Source organism: Myotis nattereri, assembly GCF_964212035.1.
Source record: "Myotis nattereri genome assembly, chromosome: 16".
Lineage (NCBI taxonomy): Eukaryota > Metazoa > Chordata > Mammalia > Chiroptera > Vespertilionidae > Myotis > Myotis nattereri.
The window spans coordinates 4,395,017-4,417,165 of NC_138091.1; the positions used below are offsets into that span (position 1 = coordinate 4,395,017).

The window sequence follows — 22,149 nt, forward strand, 5'->3', positions numbered from 1 at the left end:
CTTCAGGAGCCATGAATGGCAGAGGAAGGCAGGTGGTACCGACCGGAGCTGCCACACTCCCCTGCTGGAACCCACGAGCCACCCCCCGCTCCGGTGCCATCTGGAGACGCTGTCACCGCCACCCTCCACTTCCCGGGTGTGCCATCCTGCCCACGGCGGGCACTGCGGGTCAGGAGGCACCCGCCTCACTGCTCCTAGGAAGGGGCCACACACCGACTCCAGGAGCAAAAGGAACCCCCCCCCCCCCAACCCTTCCTGCCTCATTTCCCGCTCGCGCCTCCTTCGTTAGAAGCCGGGGGCGTGAGAGCCTGGGCAGCGGTTAATCCGCTGGGGCAGGGGGTGCCGGGCAGCACCCAGGCTGGCAGGTGCGGAGCGGAGAGCCGGGGTCCAGAGTCGTACAGGGAGGCCAGGAGGGTGCGGTGCGCGCCCGGCGGAGGGTGCTCGGGCCTGGGGCCCGGCAGGCGGCTGGTTCCAGCTGCTTTGGATGGCTCCGGGGCTCTGGCCGGGGCACGTGGGCACAGGAGGCACCCCGCTCGAGGCTGCGTTTGTGTCTAAGTTCACGTGGAGATGCCTCTTGGAAGATCAAACAGACAAATGAGGTGCGGATGGACGCGCCCCTCGGGGTCTCGGGGAAAAGGGTGCGGCTCCAGGGGGGGCCCACAGCCTCCCCCACCGCCACCCTGGGGACGCGGAGGGGCTGGGCCAGGCCCCGGGGCGCCCGGCCGGGGAGACGCGCGGGGAGGAAGAGCGAGGCCGCGTCTCCGGGGGCCGCGCCGGGCCTGCAGCCGGGGGGCCGAGGCTGCTCCGGATCCAACGCGGCGGCAGGGCGGGCGGCGCCTCCCCGCGGAGCTCGCCTTAAGGGAGGACGGGAAGGAGCGGAGGGCGGCGCGGGCAGGGCGACCTCTCCCCCGGCCAGGCCCGCGGGCGGCGCACCCACTCTCCGCCGCGGGGGCCCCGCCAGCGCCTCCGGCTCCCGCGAGCGCCCCGCCCCGCTCCCCCTCCGGCGCCCCCGCCCGCTCCCCCCACCCCACCGGCACCCAGGCCGCTCCGGATCCCCCCGCCACCACCCGTCCGGTCGGGAGGCCGCACCCAAACCCACACCCGCCCGGGGTCAGCTCCCGGCGGGGGCGGTGGGCGGGGCCTCCAGCGAGGTCACGCGTCCCGCCCCAACCAATAGGCGCGCGGCTCGGGGTGGAGCCGGCCCGGCGGCGGCGGGCAGTCGGGAGCGGCGGGTGCAGAGGACGCGTCGGGCGGAGTGAGCGGGTGCGGCCCGGGGTCCACCGCGGAGGGGAGCGGAGGGGAGCGGAGGGGAGCGGAGGGGAGCGGAGGGGAGCGGGGGGAGGAGCGAGCGGGGAGCTGGGGGGAGCGAACGGGGAGGAAGCGGGGCGGCCGCCACGCCCCGACCCCCTGACCCCCTCTCTCCTCGGCGCAGGGAGCCATGGAGCGCCTGGTCCAGCGGGTGCGCGACGCTTTCCAGAGCGGCCGGTCGCGACCCCTGAGGTTCCGGCTGCAGCAGCTCGAGGCGCTGCGCAGGATGGTGCAGGAGCGCGAGCGGGACATCCTGGCGGCCATCGCCGCGGACCTGAGCAAGGTGCGCGGGCGCCGGGCCGGGCTGAGGACGCCCGGAGCGGGGGCGGGGGCGGGGACGGGGGCGGGGACGGGGACGGGGACGGGGACAGGGACAGGGTCGGCTCCGGCGGGGCGGGGGGCGCAGAAGGTGCCCCCTCTGCCGACCGCCCCTGCTCGGACAGCCCCGCGGGCGCTTTGCAGACACCGGAGTGCGTGTGCTTTCTGGCTTGTGTTCGTGAATTGCCGTGTATAGTTTTGCCTGTTTTCTATGGCATTTATGGTCCTTTTCCCTAGGAACTTTTTTACGTCCTGGATTTCGGTCATTTGTCGGCGTAATACATTGCAGATCTTTTTCTCCGAGTCTGTTTCTTACCTTTTAACTTTGTTTGCTGGTTCTTTTGAAGAAAGAGGGCTATTGGTTGCCGTTGCACTTAAATTTACACCCATGGCTGCGTTTAGGTCAGTGCTCCTCCCGCCGGCGCACTGGCGACCCCTGGGGACCTCGTGAAATGCAGACTAAGGCTCGGAAGGTCTGGAGGCGGGTCTGAGAGTCCGAGTTTCTAATAAGCTCCCAGGTGACACCAGGCGCCTGTTTTGGAACCAAGCTTTGAGTAGCAAGGTTAGGGTAGTGCTTAGGGCATACGTATATCCCCCTGTGTTTTCTAATACTATTGTCATTTTGGTTTTACTTTTTCTAAATTGTTGATTGTATTACAGATATCTCCTACCCACCTCCCCCTTTATGTTTTTACTTTTTATGTTTATTCCACAGGGAACAAGATTTTGCTCTGGCTTTGTGAGTCTCCCTCTCCCTCACTTCCCCCAAAAGATTATTTTGCAGGGTAGTAGTATCTTAGTAGTAGTAACAACAGGAACTATAAAATTCCCTTTAGTGTGCTTTAGGTGAAGGGCTGTGGTATCAAATAAACAAGATGGACTAATTAAGATTTCAAAACAGTCTGAATCATTTATTCTACAAGCATGAAATGTTTGTGTGAATCTATCTTCCTATATAATAAAATCCTAATATGCAAATTGACCGAACAGCAGAACAACTGGTCTCTATGATGTGCACTGACCACCAGGGGGCAGATGCTCAATGCAGGAGCGGCAGCACTAAGGACCCCTCAGGGGATGTCCGACTGCTGGCTTAGGCCCGCTCCACACTGGAGGTCAGACATCCCGCAAGGGGTACCAGAGTGCGAGAGGACACAGGCCGAGCTGAGGGACCCCCCCCCCCCCAGTGCACAAATGTTGTGCACTGGCCTCTAGTCTATATAATAAAAGCCTAAGCAACCGTTAAGGCGGAATGACCAGAACAACCAGTTGCTATGATACACACTGAACACCAGGGGGCAGACGCTCAGCAGGAACTGCCCCTGGTGGTCAGTGTGCTCCCACAGGGAGACCACCACTCAGCCAGAAGCTGGGCTCACAGCTGGCGAGCACGGAGGTGGTGGTGGGAGCCTCTTCTGCCTCCGCAGCAGCACTGAGGAGCAGCAAGCAGGCGGGTGGTTAGGAGCGAGGGGTCCCAGACTGCGAGAGGGCACAGGCCACACTGAGGGACCCTCCCCCGCCCCAGGGCCTCTAGTGTGTGTGTGTGTGTGTGTGTGTATGTATATGTATATATCCTATATAATAAAGAACTAATACGCAGTAGAATGACCTTCACAGACGACCAGTGGGCGGGGCTGCAAGGGCCGAGCCCCTTGATGCATGAATTTCATGCATTGGGCCTCTTAAAAAAAAAAAAAGAATGACAAGTCGCTGTGACACACACTGCGGCAGCCAACTGGCCCAATTGGTGCCCTGATTGGTCCCCCCCCAATCTTCTTCAGTCCCTCCCTCCGCCGGCCCAGCCCCCAGTCGGCCCCTCCACCTCAATCAGGGTCAGGGCCAGATGGCCAACATCCTGCGTCCCTCCCCCCAGCTGGCCCGGCCCAGCCCTCATGGCCCCTATCGGGGCAGGCTGGCCGGACCCCACCCATGCACGAATTCGTGCACTGGGCCTCTAGAGTCTGTGTGTGTGTGTGTGTGTGTGTGTGTGTGATTACTAAAGAAATACAGTAACTTCCTTGCCCTTGAGAGTTTTAAATTTGAGAGACAAAATATACACAGATAAAATACAAGAATAATTATAAACTACTATATTAAAGTGAAATATTAAGATGCAGGTCAAAAGCATAATTGCTATAGTTTATAAAGTGTGATCAAGGCAAGCCGTTATTAATCAGGGAAGTCATCCTGAAGGTAATGTTTAAGCCTGGTTTTAAATGCCTTGGGTGAGTAAAGAGGTTTTAGAGGGATTGAGTCTATTAGAGAGGGAGTTAGCAGGTCTGACAGCTTGGAGGTGCACAAGGCATCTGAATGGCAAGCCAGCTGGTCTGATCATGCCAGTGTGCCCTGCAGGTGTGCCTGGCCTGAAGTTTCTGACACTCGGGGTTGAGTGGTCATGCTTATGCAAGGTTTACTGTGACTCTCCTGACAGAGTGAGCTGAATGCATACAGCCAGGAAGTCATTACCATTCATGGGGAAGTTGATCTCGTGCTGGAGCAGCTTCCTGAGTGGATTACTGCTAAGCCAGCCAAGAAGAACCTGCTCACCATGATGGATGAGGCCTACATCCAGCCAGAGCCTCTGGGGGTCGTCCTGATTATAGGGGCTTGGAACTACCCCTTCGTTCTCACCATGCAGCCACTGATAGGAGCCATTGCTGCAGGTCTGATGTCAGCTTATGTCTTTATACCTTTTCAGAGGGTCCTATTCTCCTTGATTATAAATTAAGGATGGTGGCTAATTAAGTACGTTAGCTTTGATGGAACGCCTTGGTTTACACCAAGAGAATTTAAGAATATAAAGGCGTGAGTGGAATTGGAGTCAGGACTCCATATTCTAATATGGTTTCAGTTGCCAGCTGTGGCCGTGGATGAACCATTTGATTCTGTCTGGCCATTTCTTCATTCAGATAAGGGCTATGGGAGCAATGTTGGCCTGGGTTTATAGTAAATACCAAGAGATTAAGGTCTCATTTCTGCAGGATCCAGAATGGCAGCTTTATGTTGACAAGGCCTGTTTGCCCAATAATTCCAGGGCAGAGAAGAAAGTCCAGGCGTGGGAGTAGGAGAAAAATGATTGGAAGATAGAGGAGTGGGGGTGGTGAGTGATCGGAAGACAATGAGAACCAGAAAGTTAGCATTGGAAAAGAGAAACTGAGACAAGTTCTTGGGCTCAGGAGGAACAGAATTAGGAGCAGCAGAAATAATTGGCGTCCTTAGCCTGTACTGCCTGCATGAACACCATTTTGGTAGCTATTAAAAATTTAATCAAGTATTAGATGATACTGTTCTGCTTTTTGCTTTGTTTAGGAAATGCTGTGATTATCAAGCCTTCTGAACTCAGTGAAAATACAGCCAACATCTTGGCTAAGCTCCTCCCCCAGTACTTGGACCAGGTAAGTTCCTCCCCCAGTACTTGGACCAGGTAAGAATGCCTTGGCCGTCTTCAGAACATCTCTTTGTTGTGGGAAACGCCCATTTGACCTCTCTTCCAGTCATGTCATGGATGGCTGGGGATCAGTTTGCACTTTCCTTAAGCCTCCAACAGTTGGCTTAATAAAAGAAGTTGGCTCCAAAAAAAACTTAGAACAGCTCAGCTATTGTGTTTATGCAATACATTTGAGCCAATGGCTTCATGGGCACCCCTGCTACTTATAGATCCTCTTCTGCCTTTGGCATTTGTTTGCTCTAACGGGGTTTTCGGTGTGTTCAGTTGGTGAATTATTTAATGAGGGACCAGCACGGCGCTGGGTTCTGTCTTAGTGGAGTGTGACTATATAAGAACACTTCGCTTTAAAACGGGCCTGTTTGTGGCATGAAGCTACAGGGAGGAAATGGCCTCCCAAACCAGAGCTGTCCCTCGGGTTAGTGCTGGCGTTTAAGAGTGTCCGCGCTGAATAGGGGAGATGCGCTCCGACCACAGCTGCTCCGTCCCTGTTCGGGTCGGAGGTCCTCCCGCCAGCGTCACGGAGCTGGCACTGGTGAGTTCTGCGTGGAATGGCTGCAGGAAGGAGCCCTCATTTGACTGCCTTTGGGAGGCAACTTGGAAATATCACACTTGGAAATATCCAGTTGTCCACGTGGATTTATAATCTAACTCCGGCCCTTGGAGTAATATGGTTCTTTGTTGTCTTAACCACAGAACAGGTTTGTTCTAATAGCTGTGGTTATCGAGCTCCGAAGGATGGTGAAAACAGAGAGATGTTGTGGGTTGAGTAGGATTAGGAACCAGAGGACAGAGGTTGCAGGGCCTGCCTCGCCCCTCAGCAGGGGTAAATGCTTCACTTTCTGACCGTCCAGATGGGCATAGTAATGCCCACCCTGCCTCACTTCGCTGCTGGGGCATCGATCACACATGCTCTGTAGATTAAGCCGTACGCAAGTTCAAACGAAACAGTCGGGCAGCTGAACTCTGAAGTGAATGAGGACTAATTAGCCCTCCTAATTAGCAGGAGACCTAATGAGTGGAAACATGAGGTCCACAAACCAACTTTTACTTTCATGCCAGCACCTCAGCATGTTCTGAACACATCTCCCTCCGTCTTCCTCGTCATCTGTCCTCTGTCGTTGGACATTTCCAAATGCACTTCTTCCGTAGTAGTGCCGATGACAGCACCGTCCTGCAAGGGCTCAGCCCAAAGCCGTGGGACTTCTCCCAGTAACAGACGAGGCAATTGCCAAAAACACGTAAGCTAGTAAGTCACAGAGCGAGGAGTCGGTCAGATCTGACTTCAGAGCGAGGGTCCCGCCTGCTGCGCTTTTATCGCAGTCCTCAGCAGGCGGTCCCTTGGTTCTGCCATGGGCTAGCCCTGCGCTGTGCTGTGGAGGGGAATGTTCAGGTTCGGACTTTAATGGGGCCTGTTCCACAGTCACTCGTAGCAGCCACGTTTTCTCACCTAAATCCTCAACGTGCACAGTCCCCATCTTACACATTTCCCTGGCCAAGTCCAGCCATTTGCTCTTCTGTGTCTTCACTGCTGAGCTCATGCAGCAAACACTGCACTCTCCGGGCACTGCCACTGAGGGTGAGGTTCCCAGGTGCCACTGGAGTCTGTCCCACCCTTGTCCTCCCTCTGCTCCCTCTTCTGTCCTCACAGGGCTGGTCACCATCTTTTCTTGGTTTTACTGAATGTTATATGTCCATGTTGAAGAAACGGCTCGTTAGGCCATTGGATTAATTTGGCAATGCAAATGTTTATCTTTCTTTTTTTTTAAAGATTTTTAAAAAATTGAATTTAGAGAGAGAGAGGAAGGGAGAGGGAGAGAAACATTGATCAGCTGCTGCCTGCGTGCCCCCCCAGCCCCGGGGGGCGGGGGCGGGGGTTCGAGCCCTGACTGGGAATTGAACTGGCAGCTTTGAGGTGGGTAGGACAACATCCAACCAGCTGAGCCACACCGGCCAAAGCTGTTTTTCTTTCTTTAAGGACCTGTATGTTATGGTGAAGGGTGGTGTTGAGGAAACCACCGAGCTCCTAAAGCAGCGGTTCGACCACATTCTCTATACCGGAAGCACTGCGGTGGGGAAAATTGTCATGGCAGCTGCTGCCAAGCACCTGACCCCTGTGACGCTGGAGCTGGGTGGGAAGAGTCCGTGCTACATCGACAAAGATTGTGACCTGGACGTCGCCTGCAGGTGAGCTGGCTCCCTGGTCAGGGGGGCTTTCCCAGCACAGAGGGGACTTTTCCTAACAGGTTGATGTATCCTCTTTGCACTGGAACCCTACGCCTCTTGGCCCGAGAGACATGAAGCTTTAGTGGTTGATGTCCTCACGGGTAACAGAATTCTTGCACAAACTGTCTCCTCCTGCCACTGCCAGCAGCGGTGCGCAGTAGGTCCTCACTCCCTAGGAGTCACGGGAGGGCCTTCTGTACTGAGATTATAGATCTACAAGAAATTCTACTTTCCTGCTGGTCGGTGATCCAGGAAGTAGGTAATCCGAAGCATTGTGTATGCCTAATACAATGCTGACATTCCCAACAGAAAGGGCATTCTGTCCATTTCTTAGCTGAGTTCCTTTGTTGATAAAACCAGTATTACTTATCTTTTAACTTAGATTAGCATTTTGCATCTGGGAACTAGAAAACAAAAGGTGTCAGGTTCTCTCTGCTAACTCAGGTTTCGCTAGCAGGAAGGACCAAAACCCAGAGGCTGTGTGCTCAGGGTGGTGTGGCTCCTCTCCCTCAGAGACACGGAGCGAGGGGGAGGTAATGAGGCTTCGCTGGGGTCCGGGCTGCCTTCGTCAGCAGAAGTCTGCTTTTTTGCCAGAATATGGGACCCTCAGTTGGAGAATGTTCGTGTCCCAGACTTTGACCCATCCATGGGCACAGCTTTCGAGGGGAGTGGCTGCTGTTCTGCGTGCCTGAGCATCCTGCCAGCAGGACTAAAGCCGCAGCCAGGAGGGCAGAGCCTGTGTGGAACTCCTGCCATCCCTCATGTCTTTTTGGCTGGAGTGGGGGAGGAAGAGGGTGGAGAGGCTACTTCTCTCTTTCCGGTAGCAGGCAGTGGTTTCTCTGTGCGCCAAGGACTGTTCCCCGTGAGTTGGCATGAGAATTTCCCCGTTCCTTAGAGCACTTCACATCAATTGGAAAATGCACTCCAAGTTCCAGCCAGCTGATTTAGAGACGAATGCTTAAAATATTTTTATTTTTATAAAGATGGCCAAATGCCCTGGCTGGTTTGCTCAGTGGTTAGAGCATCAGCCTGCGCATGGAAGGGTCACAGGTTCGATTCCCAGTCAAGGGCAGGTACCTGGGTTGCAGGTTCGATCCCTGGCCCTGGTTGGGGCGCGTGCATGGAGGCGATCAATCGATGTGTCTCTCTCACATCGATGTTTCTCTCTCTCTCTCTCCTCCCACTCTCCTTCCTTTCCACGTTCTCTAAAAATCAATGGAAAAAAATATCCTCTGGTTAGGATTAACAACAACAACCAAAGATTACCAAGTAAGTGTTTGCACACATGTTAGTTGAAAACATTCAAACAGCACAAAAGAAGTAACAAATGAAGAGTAGACTTACTCCCGTGGCTCTGGGCTTTTCCCCTTCAGACGCATAGCCTGGGGGAAGTACATGAACTGCGGTCAAACCTGCATTGCTCCCGACTACATTCTCTGCGAGCCATCTCTCCAGAGTCAAATCGTGCAGAAGATTAAGGAAACCGTGAAGGTGAGTGTGTAACATGTCTGACTCCGCTGGTTTCATGAAGATGAGTCAGATCAGCTGTTTGCAGGCAGCATCCTTATACCCTCCGTTCCCCGGGAAAATCCCAGTAGTCTGTGTGACTACGTTAACTTCCCGGCCAATTAAAAATGCTCCCTTTCCATGGCGTGTCTGCCGGGAGGCAGGGTGGGTTGGTGTTACGTCCGCTTGTCTAATTGATTTGTTGATGGATAAACTGGTTAGTTGTGGTACATGCTTTAAAACAGCAATTTCAGCCTTTTTCATCTCATGGCGCACAAACGAATTACTGAAATTCTGCGGCACACCAAAAACTATTTTTTCCCCCCAATTTGATGAAAAAAATAGGTATAGTTTTGATTCGTTCACACTGGACGGCTGTTGTGTTGGCTGCTGTCATTATTTTATCTGAAAGGCTAAAGGGAAAGAGGCAGTGCCCCTGACTAAACAGTCGGGTATTGCATGTTTTAACAACGCTTGCTGCACACGGGTAAATAACTGTGTGTGTGGTTTTGAGAGAATGTTGCCAGGCTTTTGTAATCAGGTGGCATAGTGGTCATGCTAATTAAGGTTGCCGGTGGTTGTGTATGTAGAGTGTTTGGAGGAGTGAGTTAATCAACCACCTACTTCTAGTATGTTCTTGACATGGTTATTGGTCTTCCAGGTGTTTAAAGTAAAGATCTCTAGCAAGGAAATCAAGGAAGGCTGTATGGGAGTGTCCTCAGTGCCTTGAAGAAACACATGATTTGGATTGAAGAAAGGAATGGGATAGACCAGTGTGACGAGTTCCCCAGTGGGAGGGGTCACTAAGCCCCCTGGGTGGGAGAAATTACTGGAACAGTCGTTCACTTGGCAGGTGCTAACTGAGCACTGAACAGAAGGGTCAAGAACAGAGAGCACCGCTTTCGATCCGAGAACTGACCTGAACGCCAGGAACTTAGGGAAGTGCAGGGCCCCAGGCAGGACCACTGGGCCTCACGTGCCAAGGGGCTTGGAGAAGTGATGGGACGGAAGATGGAGCCAGACGAGGAGAAAATGAAAGGAGCATTGGCCAGACGCGGGGAATGTGAGATGGCAAAGAGGGGATTAAAAATCCCTGTGAGACATGAGTCCTTGAGAATCGGAAGTTGTGCTTTGTTGAGAATGGTGGCGAACCTGGCTTCAAAGGAGTAAGACCCCGTGGGCTTTGAGACATTTATTCTCTGAGCCCAGTTCTCAGCTGAGGTCCCCAGGGAGCCATGTAGGAACAGTTCCCGGTCCTCACCCTCCAGCTGTGGCTCAGTTGGTCTAAGGTGCCACCAGCATGGAAACCCGTGGTTGGTGGCACGGGGGGGTGGGGGGGGGGGCAGGAACATACATGTCAGCAAGCTGCTGGGATGATTTTTGTTTGTTTGGGGGCGGGTTGGTTTGTCTGATTTGAGAGGACGTTTATGGAAGCTGGGGCAGTGAAACTAGGGGCGCTTAGGAGAGAGGCAGCACAGGAGAGCCTAGGCCGGGCTGCTCTGGCTCTCTCGGGAGTCAGGGAAAAGGGGCCTTGGAGACAGGTTCAGGGGTCCCCTGGTTGCAAGTCTCCTGGGGTCCCTTGGAGTTTCAGAGGTGCCTGTCTGAGCGGAAAGGAAGGCGTGGCCGCTCCTTGCCAGAGAGTCTTGCCCAGACCTGAGCTGTGTGTGCAGGTGGGCAGCAGTGCTCATTTTGATTGAGAGTAAGCTGAGAGCTGTCATGAGGCTTTGAAGTGACGCAGCAATTCAGTCATTTCGTGTTTGTTTTACATAATAAATATTGATTCTACGGCCTTAGAGGGTTTTGCCTTGTTCAGTTGACCGGGCTCTATTTTGATCTGAGTGGTTGCCCTGTCATCTGTGACGGGTGGGAATGCCCGTCTGGAGAACATGGAGAACGATGGAAAAGCATGCAGCTCAGCCACCTGCATGCAGAGGGCTGGATGGTAAATATTCTAGGCTTTGCAGGTCCTGGGGTCTCTGCTGCAGCCACAGCTCCGTGCAGGGAGCAGCCACAGCCATAGGGAAGCAGGGTCCTCAGATGGAGCAAGACCTTCTACCCGCTCTCGCGGCCCCCGCTCGGGCTCGGCCCACAGGCAGACGCCCGAGATCCCTCTGACCCGGAGACCGTGGAGAATGACAAGCGTGTGCAGCTGCTTGAACTCCTGTCCTTGACATGCCAAGAGGCCTGGATGTGCCTCGATGGCAGATTCTCCGTGACTTGCAGCGGGTGACGTCTGGTGAAGCCATTATAAGTTGGAAATACAAGTGGAAGTTGGTTTGGCACCTAACCTGCTGAACATCCTCGCTTTGGGCGGCGGAGCTTAAACGCGCTCAGCACTCACATTAGCCTGCTCTTGGGCACAGCCACCCGCTGCCGCTGCCCAGCCGGAGCTAGTGCACACCGTACCTCGCTGGCCCGGGAAAAGGTCAAAGTTCCAAGTACACTTTCTGCTCAAGTTGTGTCACTTTTGTGCCGTCAAAAAGTCAGAAGACCTAAAGTTGGGAACAGTCAGTACCAGTAAAGCACTTGGTGGAGGGAGATGTGATGATATAAAACCAGATCGATTTCTGAGCATGAGTGGATTTTGTACTTTTAAAGAAGTTGAAATGTGGGTCTTTTGTGACAGTTAAACACTGTTGTTTTAAATAGGAATTTTATGGAGAAAATATAAAAGAATCTCCTGATTATGAAAGGATCATCAATCTTCGTCACTTTAAGAGGCTCCTGAGTCTGCTCGAGGGACAGAAGATCGCCTTTGGTGGAGAGACGGATGAGGCCACCCGCTACATCGGTGAGGGGAGCCCCTTCCTCACGGGAGAGGGCAGCTGGACAGTGTTTACTGACACTAAGCAAACAGATATTTAGTGTAAAATAAGCTTAAGTGCTGCTTCAGGTAAGCTGTACAGATGATCACACACACACACTCACGTTTAACTATACCACATGTGTTGCACTAGCTTTTCTGTATTGACGCATATTTTTCTTTTTTTTTCTTTTTTTTTTTTCTTTTTTTTTTTCCAAAATATATTTTATTGATTTTTTACAGAGAGGAAGGGAGAGAGGTAGAGAGTTAGAAACATCGATGAGAGAGAAACATCGATCAGCTGCCTCCTGCACATCTCCCACTGGGGATGTGCCCGCAACCCAGGCACATGCCCTTGACCGGAATCGAACCTGGGACCCTTCAGTCCGCAGACCGACGCTCCATCCACTGAGCCAAACCGGTCTCGGCATGACGCATATTTTTCTTCCTAACTACCCCGAGAAGCAGAACTCTGTAATTACTTCCAGTTTACGCCTGGAAAAACAGCTCAAAGAAATAGCTGAGCCATCATTCCACAATTAGCCACTGGCAACGCTTTTGCAGAAATTATTTTTTGATCTGTCATGCTTGACATTGGTTCACTTTCTGTGGCTTTTATTTTCTGCCATAAACCTATATTAGTTTTGAATTTTAAGCACCTTTTCCAAAGTAATATATAACAGAGGACTGACACATTGAGTTGGCAAAAAAGCTGCCCGGACCAGCTTTTCTGCTCTTATCAGGTAGGATGCTGCGTATTACAAAACCCACTTAAAATTCACAAGGCTCAACCCATCAGGAAGACTGTTCTAGGATAAGGAGCAGCTGAGTGCCGCCTGTGAATTCAGTGGCTCAGTAATACCTCGGGAAGCCCCGTGGTTGGTCTTTCTGTCCTCCATCCTCAGCCTGTTGACTTGCCCACCACTTGCCCGTCCCCGGCTAATCAGTGGCCAGGGGGACGGTCATTCATGATTAGCTCAGACTAGTCAGGAGCTTTCCTCTGACCCGGAGTCAGGGTCACCTGATCTGAGCTCATGGCTATGCGAGGAGGGTGGACACCCACACCGAACCCATTCTCTGACCCGGGGGAGCACGGATGGGGGTGCACATGGACACCCCTGAGTGCTGGCAGAAGCTGGTCGGAGACGAGGAGTCAGGGAGGCGCACAGTCGCTGCCGTCAGGTGCTTCCTTCGTAGTTGACTGTCCAGCGTGTGACAGGTCCCTGGGGTGTGCTGATGCGCCAGGAGGCTGGGGTGCTCGCCCAGCTCCTTCCGCGTCCACAGTGCCTCCCTGTGCCCCTGCCCGCAGTGGATGGAGCACTGAGCTGAGGGCGAGGGAATCTTGGCCATTTAAGTATGTTTTCTTAACGTGTAACCGAATGGAATGCAGGCAATGAGACTGCAGGAAAACACTTGTAAGCAGTGCTGATGTGACCCAGAGGGGCTCTCTGCTCCCGGAGCTGTGCGCACAGCCTCCTGTTAGGCGTGTGCTGTGACCGGGGTTAAACATGAGCAGGATGCATCCAGGCACAGCTCTTTCTCTTGGTTTGCATGGTCACCCCGAGTCAGGTGCTTGCAGACATTCAGTTAGCACAGGCTGGTCCCATACTCGGGGCTTTCCCGGGCGGGTCCTTGTGGGGGGAAGGGATGGCGAGGCGGCCTGCTGAAACGGGGGGCGGGGAGGGGGGCTGCATCTCTGTCTCCTATAGCATTTTCATGTGCTTATTTTGTTTTCAGCCCCAACAATACTTACTGACGTTGATCCTGAAACCAAGGTGATGCAAGAAGAAATTTTTGGACCAATTCTTCCAATAGTGCCTGTGAAGAATGCAGATGAAGCCATAAAGTTCATCAATGACCGCGAAAAGCCATTGGCTTTCTATGTGTTTTCTCATAACAACAAGGTAAACGTTACAGAGCGCAGCACACTCACAGCCACTATTGTAAGTCCGGGGCCCTTTGGCAGCAGAGCCAGTGGTGTGTTTTGTGTGATACTAGGTCCCACCACCTCTTCTCGGGAAGCTGGGGCTGTGGTGACTGCCTACCCCCTGGGGGTAGATCTCCCCTGTAATCGGGAGCCTCGGGCCGGCATTAGAAGCTTTTCTGTGCCGCTGCTCAGGGCTGGGGGGCAGCAGTCTCTGGCTGCCGGGAGGTGGTGCGATGTCTTTAGCTCCTCCTTGCTGAGCGCTGGCGAGAGCTGTCCGCCTTGCTTGCCGTTGCGGGGAGCGTCCGGCAGGTGAGCACTGCACGTGTGACCCCAGCCTGGGCAGCCGCACCCCTTTTCTGAGTGGCTTGCCCACGTGCATTACAAGGGGACTGGCTGCTGCTGAGGGGCAGGGGCCTCGAGGTGGGCACGCGGGGTCCAGAGGCTGATGGAGCCGGCGGTCGAGGTCTGAGGCGCTCCCCGGTGCAGCGCTCGGGTGTGGGGAGACGGTGTGCGGGCTGCGTGAAGAGCGGGCTGGCCACGCACAGGCCTGACATCTCAGAGGCCGTAGTGGCGATGCGGCCTGGAAGCTCAGGTCCCGGGCAGGTGCGCTCGGTGGGTGGCCTGTGCGCAGTCCCCGCGGCGTTTCCGGTGGAGCGCCCGGGCCGGTCGGCTCCCGGGTGACGTGGCACTGACCCGTCAGGTCTCACTGTCCCCATTCGGGTCTTAGGACACCGTTTCTTACATATTTGTTGCATTTCATAAAAGCTAAATGATATCTAGAAGTCATACTCTGTAACTTAAAGCAGAGGTGGAGAAGTAGTAACAGTTTAAAAAACCAGAGTAGAGACCGGACCCTCCCTTATTGTTAAAAAGGCTTCGCTGCCATTTTGGGGGTCCAGCTCGAAGGGCGATTCGGGGCTGCCTCCGTGAAGTGCTAGCCGTGCGCCTGCCAAGTTCAATAGGGGTCACGTTTGCTGTCTGCCCTGTGCGGGCGCCTCTCCTGTACGGGCTCATGGTTTGAGAAGAGCAGGGGCTCCCCGAGTCCTATTGGAGGTGAAGCGCGGCTCCCCCATGCCCGCGCGCAGCCTGAAGCGCTGACCCAGCCTCTGACCTCGCTCTGTCCCTCAGCTCGTCCGGCGGATGATTGACTGCACGTCCAGCGGGGGTGTCACGGTCAACGACGTGATCATGCACTTCACGCTCAGCTCCCTGCCCTTCGGAGGCGTGGGTGAGTGTCCCCGCGCCGCCCCCAGCCGCGCGCTTCCCGCGGGTGGTCCTCTCCGAGCGCCCTCCCGGTGCCCAGCGCCCGGCGCCCGGTGGCGAGTCCTCTTCCTGCTCCCTCCGGGCCCTCTGCGGGGGCCCCTCTCTGTCCTGCCACCACCTTCATCCTGAGTCGCACCTGCCACGGCCTCCAACTATGTTGTTCCTTTTGTTGCTGTACGTGTTGATTGTCCTTCTCCCACATTTAGGGGATTTTGGAGCCAGCAGTCAGGTCCCTCCATCTTGGTTAGGGAGGTAGTGAGTGGCAGGGGAGAATGCCAGGAGCACAGTGCCAGGCTGCTCGCCCTGAGCTGTCCCCTGGGCACTCACCTCGGTGGCGCTCTGGGGCACAGCCTGTGGCTCCCTCGGGGCTGTGACCTACCGGCCTCTTTCACACCTGGGAGGACTGACTTGACTTTCTATTTAAGGAGGGAGGGATCTCTTGGGGGTCGAGCAACATGATCTGCTGGTGGATTGGAGTGTTTGGGTGTGGAGGGAGGTGGTGAATGAAGGAAAGGATGGTTAGTGAGATTTGGGCTGGAGTTATGTGGTCTCGCTGCCCACATCCTTCAAGGATTAGAGTGGACGCCGTTGTGCCTGGTTCCTCCCTGCCCGCAGGATCCCGCGGCGCCCTGCGAGGCCACAGGGCCTCTAAGTGCTGATCCAGTGACGGGCTCAGTCCTGTCTGACTGGGTGCACTTGGCACCATTGACCAGATGCTCTTCTTTGTAACAAAACAAACCTTCCCCCCAAATGGCTGAGTAAGAAAACTCGGGAAAGATAGAGGAGCCCCAAGAAACAAACTCAGATTACCCATAACCCACTGGCTAGAGATAGCCTCTGCTGATGTGTTTCAGGTTCTTTTCAAAATGCTGACCTTTTGATCCATGTTGCCAGATTTCCCTGCCGCTTCAGCTGCCATCTAAGTGATGGACCAGTGAACTGTCTCCCGGCACCGGGTGTCTGGGCTGCGCCACGGTCCCGCACACGTGATGGCCTGTGCCACGGCCCCGCACATGTGATGGCCTGTGCCACAGTCCCGCACACGTGATGGCCTGTGCCACGGTGCCGCACACGTGATGGCCTGTGCCACGGTCCCGCACATGTGATGGCCTGTGCCACGGTCCCGCACATGTGATGGCCTGTGCCACGGTCCCGCACACGTGGTGGCCTGTGCCACGGTCCCGCACACGTGGTGGCCTGTGCCACGGTCCCGCCCATACACATGATGGCCTGTGCCACGGCCCCGCACACGTGATGGCCTGTGCCACGGTCCCGCCCATACACATGATGGCCTGTGCCACGGCCCCGCACACGTGATGGCCTGTGCCACGGTCCCGCCCATACACATGATGGCCTGTGCCACGGTCCCTCCCATACACGTGATGGCCTGTGCCACGGTCCCGCCCATACACATGATGGCCTGTGCCACGGTCCCTCCCATACACATGATGGCCTGTGCCACGGTCCCTCCCATACACATGATGGCCTGTGCCACGGTCCCGCACACGTGATGGCCTGTGCCACGGTCCCGTACACATGATGGCCTGTGCCACAGTGCCGTACACATGTCTGTCCAGCACACACAGTAGATTTGAGACGTGAAAACTGGCCGAGAGCATGGCTTTTGAGAGGCAGAGACTGACACTTGCCTGTCACCACCCAGCGGTGTCACCTGTCGCCCTGGTCTTGGGTGCCTTCTGGGAGCTTGGAGGCAGCCGGTGGGTGCGTAGGGCTGTGGAGTGGAGCCACGTGCCGGTCTGGGCTCCATCCTGGCTTTGCGTTTTCACCTCGGGCAGTACCCGCCCTTGCGGGCTCCCTCCCCTCTGGACTCGGGGTGATGCACTTAGCACTGTGGGGGGTGGTGAGTGAGGTCAGAGGCCGCACAGCACTGTCCCTGGCGTCCTGAGAGCCCTGCCGGGGAGCTGCCCACCTGCCCTCCTCTTGGGGAGCCTCCTGTTTTATAGGGAGGCCCGCCTGGTGGGGACGCTGGGAAGAGTGTCCTGAGAGGAGCCCCTGCGCCGGCCCAGAGGTGGAGCCGGTCCGAGGCAGCAGTGCCGCCTGCAGCACAACCGCGGCGTCTGTTCCTGTCTTTCAGGTTCCAGTGGGATGGGAGCTTATCACGGAAAACATAGTTTCGATACTTTTTCTCACCAGCGTCCCTGTTTATTGAAAAGTTTAAAGAGAGAAAGTGCTAACAAACTCAGATATCCCCCCAACAGCCAGTCAAAGGTGGATTGGGCAAAATTCTTCATTTTGAAACGATTCAGCAAAGGAAAACTCGGTCTCCTGCTCCTCGCCGTCCTGGGCATTGTGGCCGCCGTGCTGGTCAAGGTAAGTCCCGCGGCGCGTGCCGGCGTCAGGTCCTGCCTGGGTGGCCGCCAGCTGCGTTCCTGCTGCCTGGGGGGGCTCCTGGGATCTTTTCATGAACTCTGGCTCAGATGAAGGCGGTGGGCCGCACAGCCTGCTGGCCAGCCTCCTGTTTTTGCAAAAAGGTGGGGGCACAGCCACGCCCTCGCTGGCTTGGCCTCTGGCTGCTGTTGTGCTGACTCGAGGCCACAGAGCCCACGGCCTGCGGCACAGTCGCCGACCTCTGGTCTCAGACTTCATGCCACGAGGACCGCCTGGCCGAGCTCTGAGCCCCCCGGCCCTCTGGTGCTTTGCTCTGGGGCCTCGGTTTCAGTTTTGTTGGTGAATGTGCCTGAGAGGGCGGAGGAGCTCTGGTGGCCGTGGTGGGGAAGCGACCGCTGAGGGAGGTCTGGGTGCTTTTCCTCCAGGTTTGACTCCCGTACGATTCTCTTGGTGACGCGACATAGACACGGGCTTGCTGAGAGGCCCTGACCGCCGCCTCCCAAGGCAGCTTGTGTCCTTGAAGGGCGAGCCGGTGCGAGCTGGGGTGGGAGGGCAGGCAGTGGTTCTGGGCTGACTCCCCCCCCACCCCCCCCCCACCCGGCGGCACTGAAGGGACTCGTCTGTGAGGAGCAGGCTGGGGGAGCGGCGGAGCTCGAGGTGCCGTGGGAATAGCGTGTGTGTGTCTGTCCTGTTCCAAAGCAGCAGGGCTTTGGTGGACTCGGAGATCCCAGTTGCATGTGAGGTCATTTGGGTTTTCTCAGAAACACCGGGCTGTGCTGAGGAGGGAGGCCCCGCTGGGCCTCCTGGCGGCCCAGGGAGCCGTGTGAGCGGACGTGTCAGAACCCAGCTGTCTGTGGGAGTGAGGTAGGACTTCTTCTCTCTATGCAGCGGGCTGGGGCTGTGGAAGAAACAGTGTTCATTTGCCTTCGATTTGGACTTTGGCCCGAGTGTCAGATGTTAAAACTTAACTTTTCCACATTTCAAAAGGGTGAGTGAGGGTGGGTCGCTAGAATCTTAAAAAGTATAGAGGTGCCGTAACCGGTTTGGCTCAGTGGATAGAGCGTCAGCCTGCGGACTGAAAGGTCCCAGGTTCGATTCCGGTCAGGGGCATGTACCTTGGTTGCGGGCACATCCCCAGTAGGAGATGTGCAGGAGGCAGCTGATGGATGTTTCTCTCTCATCGATGTTTCTAACTCTCTATCTCTCTCCCTCCTCTCTGTAAAAAATCAATAAAATATATTTTTTAAAAAAAGTGTAGAGGTGATGGTTAGCTGGGTCTGGATGAAGGTGCATCAGTTTTACAGAAGGACAGGCACTCACTGCCCCTTCCTCTCCCCATCCCTCCACGCTCCAGAGCCGGACCGCCAGCCAGTATAGACCTGCAGTCGCTTTAGACACCGAACGCTTTGTTTGATAATTTGAGAATCTTCTAAGAATCTCTCAGTCACTTTTAGTTTTGTTTTGAGTTGTTTGGTTTTAAAATGTGACTTTAGGATTCATGGCAGCACCCGGCGTGTGCGCTCAGGGCCTTCCATTGTTCGCCTTGCTGCGGCCCCAGCGCGCCCGGAGCAGCTCTCTGCCGGCAGCAGCCTGGTGCGGCTTGCTGCCCCTCTCAGCTGCAGCTCCTGGGCTGGGCTGGGACTTCTCAGCCTCGTGGCAATTTGGAGCCCGGCTGACTGCTCTCGGGCCTGCCATGCTCTCAGGAAGGCTCCGCGTTAGGGTCTGGAGAAGCAGCGCCGTGCAACAGTGCGTCGCTGCACCCGGCGGCGTGGCTCCGTGCGTGAGCATCGACCTGTGAACCCGGAGGCCACAGTTCACTTCCCGGTCAGGGCTCAATCCCCAGTAGAGTGTGTGCAGGAGGCAGCCGACCAATGATTCTCTCTCACTGATGTTTCTCTCTCTCTCCCCTCCCTTCCTCTCTGAAATCAATCTATATATATATAATGTGGCTTTGATTCCTGGCTTTGAGATCAACCTAATTATGACGTTGGGCAAGGCCTTTCCTTAGGCCTCAGCATCCTCGCCTGTAGGCAGGGGAGGCATCAGGCTTCCCAGGTCCCTTCCAGCTCCACCTCTCAGGGCTCGGTCCTGTGAGCTGGTGTGCTAGCTGTTCAGGTTGGTTGAATTCAGTGAGACTATGGAAAGATTTGGTTTTCTTTTCCTCTTAGCTGCTTCTCTGCTATTCTCTCTGAGCTTGTATCCTTTTTTTTTTTAAATCACCTTTTATTGTAAATAAATGACCGAGCCTATATTGGTCATTTTCTTGAGGAATCTTTATTATAATTATGTGTGGATGTGATTGTATTCATTTTGCTAGAATTAGGATGGATTTAAAACACTTCTTTAAAAATCCTCTCCCAAGGATATGTTTTTACTGATTTGAGAGAGAGAGGAAGGGAGAGGGAGGGAGAGACAGAAACATCAATGTGAGAGAGAAACATCGTTTGGTTGCCTCACACACACACCGACCGGGATCGAACCCGCAACATTTGGAGTCAGGACGGTGCTCCAACCACCTGAGCCGTGAGGCCAGGGTGGGTCAGAAACACGTAAATGGGAAACGGAAAGCGTGAGTGCTGATCTCCAGAGAGCCTTTCGGAGCCTCGGGCAGTTCTCTGCAGACATTGGAACACGCGCACAAGTGCGGTCTGAGCTGCGGGAAGCCTTGCGGAGGGCGCGGAAGGGTCGGGGGTACAGAGGCTGGCGTTGGTAAGTGTCCTCCGGCCTCTGGAAATTACATGACAGTTGAACTCTAAGGCGTGTGGCAGCGCTTCTTCAGCCTCACAGCATGGCTTGGAGTTAGTAGGACTTTGGAATTTTAGTCGTGTTTTAAATTAATTTTTAAAGGGAGAGAGAGAGAGAGAGAAACATCGTTTGTTATTCCACCTACTTATGCGTTCATTGGTTGATTTCCTGTACGTGCCCTGACCGGGGAGCACGCCCTCAGCCTTTCTGTATGGGGATGGCGCTTTAACGAGCCACGCTCCGCCATGGTGAAGCTTTAGTGGGACTGCAGCTGCCAGCAGTTCTCAATGTCAGGTAGCGGCTGCTCGCAATGCGAGGACAGTAAACAAGCATTTTCAGCTCCCGTCTCTAGCCAGGGCTGTCCCACTGGCCTGGAACAGGGCGCCGCCGCCGGCACCAACCTGTGTGGTTACAGGTGTTGGGGGAAGAGCATAATCTTGACCCAGTTCACACCGCACTTAGACCCTGAGGGATACGCGTTTGGAGGGGGCATCCTCGGCTCCCGCCCCAGGGCTGGCTGGTAACCTGGTCTCTCTCTCCTCTGCAGGCTGTGTACTACTGAAGCGTGGCCCTGCTCAGCCCCCTCGCTGCCCCCACCGAATCATTCCTCTGTGAAGTAGTTCATGAAGCCATAGGTTTAGCATCCTGCCAAAAATGGAAAGAGGACACGCAGCCCTGTACTCCACCCTGACGCCATTGCCAAGCGCCACGAATGCAACTTGCATTTCAGCCAAATCCCAGCATTCCCCCCTGAGGACACTCAGAACCCACTCTCGACTGTGCTGCCCGGGTTGGGCCGGGGAAGGAGAATGTCTGGAGCTACCCCTGCGTTCCCTGGGAGCTCGGAGGAGCCTCAGACCCGCCCAGGGACCGCCTCCCCCATTCATGGGACATGGGACACCCTGCCCCGTCCCTGCTGTTGCCTCCATCACTCTGGAAACTTTCAAGAGTTCAGTCCGGAGAGATGAGGATGGATTTTCCCCGGCTCTAGAACTCGGGGAGAGGGGTCCCTGTCCCTTGCTCACCCCTTGGGACTTGTGGACCTGACCTCCACGAGTTGGCCCGCCCATCAGGCCAGTGGTGCTCCTCCGTTCTCGTCCGTTCACCGTCCTGCCTTGTGTTTGGTTGTGGCATCTCTTGTCCCTGCCACGGAGGCTTATTGTGACGGTAACCCCGAAGCATCCTGTGAACCCTAGGGCTTCCGGGAAGACAGTGCCCGTTTCATTCGGGTGTCACCTGCCACTCTCACGGTGTAGGCGTTACAGATCCTACATCTTGCAAAACCTAACTGGCATTTTCAGACGGAGTAGAAGGAGTTCTGTACTTACAATCCTTACCCTCTGTCAGGACCCTGACATTGCAAGTTAGTGGTTTTCCAGGGGCAGATCTTCACGTTGTTTATTCTCTAGCAACAGTGCAAGGAAGTTTCACTTCTTTAAGCTGCAGAGAGGCCCCTTGTGGGGAACCCATTTCCTGTCTGTCGGGGACAAGAGGCCTTGGATGCTCAGGGCCTTGGGGTGGTCCTTTGGAGAAACCTGCAGGAGGACTCACACCGTAGCAGTTGGCCAGGCTGAGGGGATGGAGGGCCAAGCAGCTGCCCGCTGGGGAATGTGCTCAAGAGGAGCCCAGAGGAGGGCGGGCTCCCCGTGGGGCCTGCTGGAGACTGGCGGCCTGAGCCCACCTTCCCCCAATTTGAAACAGACTCCGCCCACCCGACGAGAGAATGTAATTTGCTATGGAATGTGTAATCAGCTTCGTTGGGTGAGTTTGTTCCTTGAAGACGGTCTGAAGTGTGTCTTTATCACAGAATGAGGCGTCAGGAATTAATCACTACACTGGTTTAGGAAAAAGCTGCTTAAACTGTAACTATAGAATAATCATAATTTCAAAATGGCATTTTCATTTAGTAAATTGTAATTATAATTTCTAGTTAAACTAAATTATTGGCTTGTCTACTAGTACATTCCGCTTCAAAATAAACCATTATATTTGATGAAAGGGTATGATTTCCATAACATTCTTAGTGTGGAACCTCAGACATGATCTTTGGGCAGAATTCTTTGATCATATATTTTCTCCAACTATAAATACATATTTTGTCTTTACCGAAGGTGGTGTCTCAGCTTCCTTTAAGCCATGCATCGTCGTGTTAAATTCTGGCTGAGGGGGTTTTCTCAAGCTTCGCTTTCTGCCCTTTGTAGTTTGGTTTTTGTTGGGTTTTTTTGTTTTTTGTTTTTTAAATATATTTTTTATTGATTT

The 22,149-nt window shown here is 54.8% G+C and overlaps 1 protein-coding gene across 2 annotated transcripts; it reads left to right on the top strand.

Annotated features, from left to right (window-relative positions):
* Positions 1-1,189: 1,189 nt before the first annotated feature.
* On the top strand, positions 1,190-21,998 carry ALDH3A2 (aldehyde dehydrogenase 3 family member A2). Of its 2 annotated transcripts, XM_081110172.1 has the most exons (12): positions 1,190-1,263; positions 1,433-1,591; positions 4,058-4,289; positions 4,936-5,021; positions 7,050-7,258; positions 8,671-8,788; positions 11,453-11,594; positions 13,344-13,510; positions 14,662-14,761; positions 16,892-17,127; positions 17,907-18,009; positions 20,438-21,998. In XM_081110172.1, the coding sequence occupies exons 2-11, from the start codon at positions 1,439-1,441 to the stop codon at positions 17,970-17,972; spliced, it is 1,509 nt and encodes a 502-aa protein (XP_080966298.1). In that variant the 5' UTR covers positions 1,190-1,263; positions 1,433-1,438; the 3' UTR covers positions 17,973-18,009; positions 20,438-21,998. The 2 variants fall into 2 exon arrangements, with proteins under 2 accessions (XP_080966298.1, XP_080966297.1); XM_081110171.1 differs by lacking the exon at positions 17,907-18,009 and having other exon boundaries at positions 1,205-1,263.
* The last annotated feature ends 151 nt before the right edge of the window (positions 21,999-22,149 follow it).